The sequence below is a fragment of the Panthera leo genome, chromosome E2, assembly GCF_018350215.1.
Source record: "Panthera leo isolate Ple1 chromosome E2, P.leo_Ple1_pat1.1, whole genome shotgun sequence".
Taxonomy (NCBI): domain Eukaryota; kingdom Metazoa; phylum Chordata; class Mammalia; order Carnivora; family Felidae; genus Panthera; species Panthera leo.
The window spans coordinates 34,040,469-34,050,232 of NC_056693.1; the positions used below are offsets into that span (position 1 = coordinate 34,040,469).

Here is a 9,764-nt window from a genome sequence, read left to right on the forward strand (position 1 = left end):
GAAGCCCAAGGAGCTTCCCCTCGCGTCTCTCTATCCCTTTCCTGGCTTCCTCTCCCTATCTTTGCCCCGCCCCCGGCGTCGAGCAGCGCGCGCCTGTGATTGGCTCTTGGGAGCCACGAGGCAGCGGATGGGGTTGTGGTGGCCATGGTAACGGGAGGCGGGGCGCGGCGGTTGTGGGTAACTGACGCCTGTACTTCACGGTGGCTGCGGCGCGCGTGGAGAGGCCTGGCCCCGCGTGGGGCCGAGCCGGCGCGAGGCTGCCGCCGGTGAGCCTGAAGCACGGGCCACGCACGCAGGGCCCAATCTTTTGGGCCGTGAGCGGCCGCGGCGTTGGCGGCGAGACCTCCCAGATGCCGGTTGGGGCTCTTAGGAGCGGAGCGCAGGCTGGGCCCGGGCCGCGGGCGGGATAAGAGTCCGACGGGCCTGCTCGCCCCGCGCGTGGATGCGGCGGCGGCGGCGGCGGCGATGGACGCCCTAGAGGAAGAGAGCTTCGCCCTGTCCTTGTGAGTGACGCCGTCGGGCCGGGGAGGCCTCGGCTTCCGCCCTGGGGAACGGGTGTCCTCGAGGGGTGGAGTGGGGGTGAGGGACCGCCAAGGCTCCTCCCTAGTTCCCGCTGTTGATTGTGCGACCTCCGGGTTCAAGCCCTGAGGACGGGAGTGCGGGGCGAGTGTCTCGCGATGATCAACGCCTCCATCACAATTCCCCCGGCTTTGACCCTGGTTTGAGCTGCCAAGGTCCGACCACGGGTCAGAGGACCCTCCACCACCTCCACCTCCAGGGACTTCCAATCCAATTGTCCCCTGGCCAGTATCTCACTCGCGCCAGTTTCACGCTCACAAGCCGATAGGTGGGGGGTGATAGCGAAGATGCGGTGAGTAAACCCGAAGGAAATACATAAATACGAGGAGCCTTAAGATGTGCCATGTGAGCCTTTGCTCCCTTTATATGTCCCTTTTGTAGTTCTTTGTGTCATAACAGGTTTTCTGAAAATGGAGCCCTTGAACCCTAATGTCACAAAAATACGTTTTCTTCGGAATTGCTACAGTAGACAATAATCATTCTTAATTGTTGAAGTTGGGTGATGGGAAGTTCATTTTTCTGCCCTCTTTTGCACCTGTGTGAAAGTGTCTCTAATACAGTTGTTTAAAGTGAATTATTTGAAACAGCACCTAATCCAGGTATATTTTTCAGCTCTTCCGCCTCCGATGCAGAATTTGATGCTGTGGTTGGATATTTAGAGGACATTATCATGGGTAAGCTTCCTTACCACAGTCTCACCTGTGCTCTCTTTAGTTCTTAGACCTTTGCAGCTTGGAGGGTTAATTTTGAGAGAAAACAGCAAGCTGCATATAATTTTTAATGTAGCACAGACTCATGTTAAGTGAGATAAAGTGGTTTTAGAGGCAAACGTTCTCCTTGTTTTAACAAGTAATAATCATACTCAGGTCTTATAAGGCAGCTATCCAGGTAGTGGGGCCCTAGACGTTACGGACCTCTTGGCAAAACTTCAGGAGCGACTTATTTCAAAGAATAAGAGGAATTCCATTTTTTTTTTGGTTTTGAGTTTTAACATTTTTGTGCCATAAACCACAGCATAGTGCCATAATCATAGCGCGCGTGTCCGTGAAGAAAATAAAATGCCATACTTCCGCTGGTTCTGTATTTTCCTGGGTTCTGAGTTCCTATTCGTGCATTCATTTTTTGGTGTGCACAGACCTGCTGAGTAACGAGCAGTAACAGGCACCCGAGGTTTAAGACAAATGTATGGGAAGGGGAAACAAAATTTTTGTCTGAGTTTTCTGAGAATTAGGCGAAAAAGAAACCTTTACTGTGGTGGTGCTAGTGATGTTTCTTAGTCTAGTTTAGTCTGAAAATCACTGACCCACACGTTTGTCATCTTCAGGTCCCAAGAAAGTTCATGCCCTTAATGCCTAAATACAGGTGTTTCACCATTAAGCCCTTGTCCTGTGTGGAGGTGAAGATTTCTGGGGAATACTGAGGAATACCTTGAATTCTTTTGTCCTTTGCTTACCCTGTATGCCATGGGAAAATGAGCCTTTTTTGACCTCAGGGTGTTTACCCTAAAGTCTAGGTCATTTGTGAAGCTTTCCTTTTATTTTTAGAAGTAATTATTGTATGCACTTGTTAAAATTCCCTGTTCTCTCAAGTTCAGGTGTTTGCTATAAGCCAGTCTTTCTACCAACCCTCCTCTGAATTCCACCTGGCAATCCTATGCGATAGGTACTAGGATCATTCTCATTTTCTAGTTGACAAAACCGGGGCTTAGAGAAACTGAGAAATGTGCCCAAGGTCACACAATTGACGTGGCCGAGCTAGGATCAGAGCCCGTGTGCTTGATCACTACACTGTTCCCACCACAGCTGCTGAAATCCTATTCAAGTAAGAGATCCGTTTCATTCCGTTGTGGAAAAGGAATGTGATGGAGTTCCCAGGCCACCCCGTATGGGTGTGTTTAAAATGGACTCAACGATGGTGGTAATGGTTGTACAACAATGGGAATGTACATAGTGCCACCAAACCACACTTAGGGGCGCCTGGGTGGTCTGACTCTTGATTTCAGCTCAGGACATGGTCTCACAGTCGGGGGCTCCCCACTGGGCATGAAGCCTGCTTGGGGTTCTCTCTCTCCCTCTGCACCCCCCTCCCCCACCTCCGTGCTCTCTCAAAAAAAAGTGAATTCATGGGAATGCAAACTGGTACAGCCACTCTGGAAAACAGTGTGGAGTTTCCTCAAAAGGTTAAAAATAGAACTACCCTACGACCCAGCAATTGCACTACTAGGTATTTATCCAGGGGATACAGGTGTGCTGTTTCAAAGGGACACATGCACCCCAATGTTTATAGCAGCACTGTCGACAATAGCCAAAGTATGGAAAGAGCCCAAATGTCCATAGACAGATTGAATGGATAAAGATGTGGTATATAGAGACAACGGAGTATTACTCGGCAATCAAAAAGAATGAAATCTTGCCATTTGCAACTATATTGATGGCCTAGAGGGTATTATGCTAAAAGCAAAGTTAGAGAAAGACAGATATCATGTGACTTCACTCATATGTGGAATTTAAGATACAAAACAGATGAACATAAGAGACGGGAAGCAAAAATAATATAAAAACAGGGAGGGGGACAAAACCTAAGAGACTCTTAAATACAGAGAACAAACTGAGGGTTGCTGGAGGGGTTGTGGGTGGGGGGATGGGCTAAATGGGTAAGGGGCGTTAAGGAAGACACTTGTTGGGATGAGAACGGGGTGTTATACACAGGGGATGAATCACTGGAATCTACTTTGGAAATCATTATGGCTCTATATGCTAACTTTTGGATGTAAATAAGATAAATAGTAAAATAAAATATTTAATGTGTTTCAAACTATCAGGAACCACAGAGGTATGAGAGTAAGGATGTAGCTAAACTCTTAATAGAAGGCTTCACCTCCCCTGCCTTTCCTCGAAGACTCATTGATGTGGAATACTAAATACAGGACTTAGAAAAATGTGATATTATGACTCTTGGTTTTTTAGCATACTGCATTTGATATGTTTCTTAAACTTTATGTGACATGTTAGAAGGGCTTGCAACAAAAAAATAATGAATTTAATGTTAGGTATTTTACCACTATTTTTAAAATATTAATATTTATTAATAAAAAGACTGGGTTTTAAAAATATTAATATTTTTAAATTATGAAAATATTTTTAAATTTAAATATTTTAAATTACTATTTTTAAAATATTAATATTTATTAATCAAAAGACTGGGCTACTTGAACATCGGCGTCCTATTGAACACTTCCCTAAAACACTGTTAGCTTTCCCTCTCCTAGAGACTGACCATTAGGAAGCAGTTCTGCTGACATAGAATTTGGCCTATTTATAAATCAATGGTTTTTAATCTCCGTTGAAAAGAATAAAATTTTCCTGTTGTTCAGATGACGAGTTCCAGTTATTACAGAGGAATTTCATGGACAAGTACTACCAGGAGTTTGAAGACACAGAAGAGAATAAACTCACCTACACACCTATTTTTAATGAATATGTAAGTCATTTTCTATTTCTTTCCCCAGAGATTAGAATTTCTTTAAAATGTGAATTCAGAATCCATATATGTTGACGTTTCGGGCACCTAGGTGGCTCCGTCAGTTAAGTGTCCAACTTCGCTCGGGTCATGATCTCACGGCTTGTGGGTTTGAGCCCCACGTGGGGCTTTTTACTGACAGCTCAGAGCCTAGCACCTGCTTCGGATTCTGTGTCTCCCCCTCTCTCTGCCCCTCACTCGCTTGTGTTCTTTCTCTCTCAAAAAAATAAGGAACATTTAAAAATTTTTTTTAAGATGTTGACATTTGGAGGACTTCAGAAGTTGCCACCAGTAACTGCCAGGAATTGTAGTTAGAATCTCCCATTGCTGGGGCGCCTGGGTGGCCCAGTCGGTTAAGCGTCCAACTTCGGCTCAGGTCATGATCTCACGGTCCGTGGGCTCGAGCCCCGCATCGGGCTCTGTGCTGACTGCTCAGAGCCTGGAGCCTGTTTCAGATTCTGTGTCTCCCTCTTTTTCTGACCCTCCCCTGTTCATGCTCTCTCTCTCTGTCTCAAAAATAAATAAATGTTAAAAAAAAAAAAAAGAATCCCCCATTGCTTTCTTCTGCAGTTCTTGAGGGTGTTTGATGATTTTTGTCCAGCTCCTATTTTTATTTCTTTCTTTTGAGGGAAGGAGAGAGAGTGAGCAGGGAAGGGACAAAGGGAGTCCCAAGCAGGCTCCACACTGTCGACTGTGAGATCATGACTTGAGCCAAAATCAAGAATGGATTCTTAACTGACTGAGCCACCCAGGGGCTCCTCCAGCTTCTGTTTTAGAAAATGCTTGGCTTGATCAAAATCCCGTTTTCAGTTACAATATATGGGTTCGCTAAACCTTGCATTCATATACTCTGTGTGTGTGTATGTATATATATGTGTATATAGCGTACCATATGTATATTGTATTCATATACAATATATTGACCTTTTGACTTGCACACAATACAGTTAAACAACATGGGGACTAGAGGTGCCCACACCTGCACAATTGAAAATCCACGTATAAGGGCCCCTGGGTGGCTCAGTCAGTTAAGCATCTGACTTCAGCTCAGGTCATGATCTCACAGTTAACAGGTTTGAGCCCTGCATCAGTCTGTGTGCTGACAGCTCAGAGCCTGGAGCCTGCTTTGGATTCTGTCTCCTTTTCTCTCTGCCCCTACCCCGCTCACACTCTCTCTTAGTCTCTCAAAAATGAATAAACGTTACAAACAAAAAAAATTAAAAAAAACAAAACCTGTGTATAACCTTTGACTCCTGAAAAACATAACTACTAATAGCCTATTGTTGACTGGAAGCCTTACGGATAATGGAGATAGTGGATAAACACGTATTTTATATAGATACTCTGTACTACTGTATCCTTACAATAAAGGGAGCTAAGGAAAATGTTACTAAAATCATAAAGAAGAGAACATATTTATGGTATTGTGCTGTACTTATCAATACAAATAAGTGGAACCGTGTAGTTCAAACACTGTTCAAGTGACATCTGCGTTTGTTTTTTTGTTTTGTTTTTTTTTTTCTACTGTGTAATCAGGTGCACATGACTGTTAGGTAGAAGCAAAAACCAAGGCTAGATCCCCAGGAGTTTCAACTCTGGACCCTTGGGCCTTCCCATTGTGCTGAGGCCTCCAGTAGCCTCCTAGAACTCTAAGTCTCATCTGAGAAGAGGTTTGAGCCTCGAGAACTTTCTTAACCTTAGAAGCATGGCATACCTGATGGTTTCCCCAAGTCAAGCCTCAGCTTACAATGAGGAACCTGTGATTACCTCCAACAGTATGCTTCTTTATATATTCCTTTTTAAACGTTTTTTTAAATGTTTATTTTTGAGGGAGGGAGGACCCAGAACCCCAAGCAGGCTCTGAGCTGTCAGAACAGAGCCCGACACGGGGTCCAAAGACACAAACTGCGAGATCGTGACCTGAGCCGAAGTCAGACGTTTAACCAACCAGGGGCACCTGTACGCTCTTTTTGCACAGATTCCATCTCCCCAAGAAAAAAGGCCCCGCTTCGTTCCTTACTTCCTGCCGTGGGGGGTGGGAGCCCTGCTGTTCACGGTCTCTACCTACATTAGCGCGTTCATCTTGTCACAGGGTAATTACCTGCAGATGCCTCTCTCCCGTGGTGTGCCAGGGCACATGCTCACTGAGGACAGGAGCTGTATTTTGGTTCTCTTTAGTATCCCCTGTGCTCAACATGGAGCTTGGCACATAAAATAGGCCCTCAGGAAATGTTTGCGAACGCTGGAGGCCAGGCTTTCTGAAAAGCCGCCTTGTTTTCCTAAAACCAAGATCCTGTCCACTCTTACAGATTTCTTTGGTAGAAAAGTACATTGAAGAACAGCTCCTGGAACGGATTCCTGGATTTAACATGGCAGCTTTCACGACAACTTTGCAGTGAGTTGAACTTGACTCTGCGTTTTTGCCTGTTTTCCCTTTCTCCTTTACTCTGAAAAAAGACCTTTTTTTTTTCATTGCTTGATCATGAAGGTTTACAGCCCTTGGCGGTTAGGTCCTGGGTGGGAAGGCCCTTAAAATCTGCAAATGGAATCTTGAAGGGACAGAATCAGTTCCAGTCTTCCATGAAACAGCCATCCTTTTCTTTTGCAGGCATCATAAAGATGAAGTGGCTGGTGACATATTTGACATGCTGCTCACGTTCACAGATTTTCTGGCTTTTAAGGAAATGTTTCTGGACTACAGAGCAGTAAGTCCCTCTTGCCTGTGTCATTAGCCACATGGAACCATTGAGATAGTTCCAGATAGTTCCTAGTAGACCAGCTGCCATGTTTCTCCCCATGACTGGCCAATATCAGTCTGGCAGCTAGCAAGGTGTCCAGAGTGAGCAGCTGTCTTCTGGGCAGGACCCAGGTTCCTCTTAAAGTAATCCCTAAATAATCAGAGGGACAAAAGCAAAAAGCAGGTCTAACTGCCTTGCCTTTCTTATAAGGCAGACTCTTAATAGGAAAAAGAGGTATTTTTCAGTGAAGAGAGGTATACTTTTTATGAGTGACCGGGCCAGTGCTGAACAAGAATGCAAAATAACCCCCTTCCACCCTCCCTCCCCGTGCCATAGGCAGGGTTTGGAGCTAGGAAAGGACTCGTGTTTTTTCCCTCTTCCTTGCCGCTTGGGATTCTTTTTCTCATGCAGGAAAAAGAAGGCCGGGGACTGGATTTAAGCAGTGGTTTAGTGGTGACTTCATTGTGTAAATCATCCCCTGTGCCAGCTTCCCAGAATGATCTGCGACACTAGGCCCTGCCACCAGGCAGAGATATCTTCCTGGACGTCGCCAGCCCCATAGACTGGAAGAGGCTTTGGCTATGTGACAGAATACATCTTGGAAAGACGGGCTGTGTTCCACAACTCATTGCTGACGTTAAGTATTGATGGGTCAGAAGACAGTCCATCTGACCCTCCTAGGCCCCTAAAGCACCTTGTGTTCAGTAATCCTAGCACTCCTCCCCAAGTAGACCCCTCTCTCAGGCCTGAGTCAGGCTCCTCTGGAGCAAGCCTGAGGCCAGCATCCCCCCGGGGACCCCATCCCCAGCATAAACGGTAGGTCAGCAGCATTTGGAAGAACCCACCAGCTCCACCCCTCTTTGGCCCCGCCTGTCCATCGGGCTTTTTGTGTGCTAACAGCTTCCTGTATGCATCAGTTTCAGTCCTGCAGCCTCAGAGGGGTTTCTACCCACGTGGGAACATTTCTCTAGGCTGTTCCTCAAGACCGCTGCCCTCTGCAGCAGCTCCCATCCCAGCTGGTCCTGGCTGTAGGAATAACCGAGAGATGCCCCTTACCTGAAGCTACCTGTGAAAATCACTTCCTTGTCTTACAGTCGGCAGTCCCTGCATCACCCTGTCTTCTGCTGGTCCTGATGTAGTCTGTTTCTAGAATTCTTTTAAGCATTTATAGATAACTATTTTTATAGATGAATACTCAGGCTAACCTAGTGGCTATAATCTTGGAGCTTCCATGATTACCCACTTAAAGATCAAAGTATTATATACTGTGTGCTTTTTAGCTATTAGTGCTATGAAAGCAAAGATGCTTTCTACGTTGGTGTACCTAGTTTACGGGGCACCAGTGAGTGTGTGCTTATGCTGGAAGTAGGCTAAAAGGACTCCCTTTCTTACAGCATGTTAAGTGTTCGTACAGGTTTGCTAAAACCCCTTCTGTATAAATCAGTTTGTTAGGTTTTCTGTTGGAGTTGGGACTCTGCAGTTCCTTCCTGTCCAGATCTCCCTACCAAGGCGGTGTTCCGCTGGGTTGGCTCAGCACGAGTAGGAGAGTGCAAACAGCTTCACTAGTCATACGTATGCCTTGATTTAGCAGTGTTTCATAGAAATCACCAGAAAACATGGATGTCACATCTCTAGAAAGACAAGACATAGTATTTCAATTCTCAATGTGTACCTTCCATATAGATCTTTTTTTTTAAGTAAAAATAAGACTATACTTATAAACTTCGGTTGGCTGTTCTGGTCTTAAAGTGTGAGCTGTAGACTCTTTCTGTACTGATGCGTGGCACTTATTAAATACTTTTGTACCATGAATAAACCCGGAGGTGCATTGCAAGAGCCGTCATTCTCCACGAGTCCCTCCCCTTTCTTGGCTATCACCCCTGCCCTCGGGGTCACTGCTGCTTTGGTCCTTCAAAGCCAGAGGCCCTCGCAGAGCCAGCTTTTTCCATTGCTGCCCCTCCTGGCCTTGCTTTCCCTTCTTGCCCTTTTTCTATAAAGGGCTACTTCACTGTAGGCTGGGCATGTCCGAAGTACTTGATGAAGACCTGGTTGAGAAAACCCATGTATGTGGACTTAACGAAAAATGAACAACAGCAGAGGCAAACGGTTCTTTTCCACTCAGGGGGAAAAAAAAAAAAAAAGCCTGTTGCTTACTATTAGCAGATAGGCTTTCTGATTTTATAAAACCGGAAACCTGTCTCTGTCCACACAGGGACTTCCGTCATCGTGTGCCACCTTTGATGGGGCTCAGGGCTGGCTGGGATGAGAAAGCCCGCCATCCTGCCCAGTCTCCGTGACAGCTGCCCTGTCATATTGCTCAGACCTCCTCGCCCGTGGGAAGCACAGGGAAGCGCAGACCCTTCAACTGCAGGGTCTGAGGATCAGGGAGGCATCGGCCTCACCGAAAGGTAGTTGTTTGAGGAAGCATGTTAATATCCACAGTGCAGTGGGCTGTGTGTTAGGTCAGAAACTGGTAAGACCTTGCCTAGGACTTTGTTTCCTCTTAAGCCAAAAGAAAATGAGTTGATCTTAACACTAAACTCTCTCCTTATGGCTTAATCATGGAATGACTCCGTTTATCATATTCTGAGCCACTTGAGAGTAAAAAGCGATCCTGTTAGTATCCACACCAGGACAACAGGCAGGCCGTGGGCCTGTCCCAGGCTAACCAGGACATGGGTGTCTGACTTAACCCCGTCCCTCTGTTCTGGAACAGGTCCCCCACAACTGTTGGACTCAACAGTAGCCCCCACCTGCAGGGGATCTGTCCCGAGACACCCCCTCCCCGTGGATGCCTGAGATCCTGGATAATACCGAACCCTCTTCACACTCTTTCTCCCTGTACGTCCACACCTGTGACAGAGTTCAATTTAGAAAGGCATGGTAAGAGGTTAACACCAAGAAAGTAGAACAGTTACAACAATATAC

General features: G+C 46.1%; 1 protein-coding gene across 3 annotated transcripts; it reads left to right on the plus strand.

Annotated features, from left to right (window-relative positions):
• Positions 1–163: 163 nt before the first annotated feature.
• On the plus strand, positions 164–8,684 carry LOC122208632 (ADP ribosylation factor like GTPase 2 binding protein). Of its 3 annotated transcripts, none has more exons than XM_042919888.1 (6): positions 164–503; positions 1,192–1,253; positions 3,953–4,059; positions 6,408–6,493; positions 6,707–6,803; positions 7,324–8,684. In XM_042919888.1, exons 1-6 carry the CDS (start codon positions 466–468, stop codon positions 7,396–7,398), a joined length of 465 nt encoding a protein of 154 aa, XP_042775822.1. In that variant the 5' UTR covers positions 164–465; the 3' UTR covers positions 7,399–8,684. The 3 variants fall into 3 exon arrangements, with proteins under 3 accessions (XP_042775822.1, XP_042775821.1, XP_042775823.1); XM_042919887.1 differs by having other exon boundaries at positions 168–503; positions 7,248–8,684; XM_042919889.1 differs by lacking the exon at positions 164–503 and adding an exon at positions 730–871 and having other exon boundaries at positions 7,248–8,684.
• The last annotated feature ends 1,080 nt before the right edge of the window (positions 8,685–9,764 follow it).

Excerpts from the sequence above, each read along its gene's own strand:
- LOC122208632 (XM_042919887.1), top strand. The coding sequence starts at position 466 with ATGGACGCCCTAGAGGAAGAGAGCTTCGCCCTGTCCTT. Across the intron at positions 4,060-6,407 it reads CACCTATTTTTAATGAATAT|ATTTCTTTGGTAGAAAAGTA; the intron begins GTAAGTCATTTT and ends CCACTCTTACAG. Across the intron at positions 6,494-6,706 it reads GCTTTCACGACAACTTTGCA|GCATCATAAAGATGAAGTGG; the intron begins GTGAGTTGAACT and ends TTTCTTTTGCAG.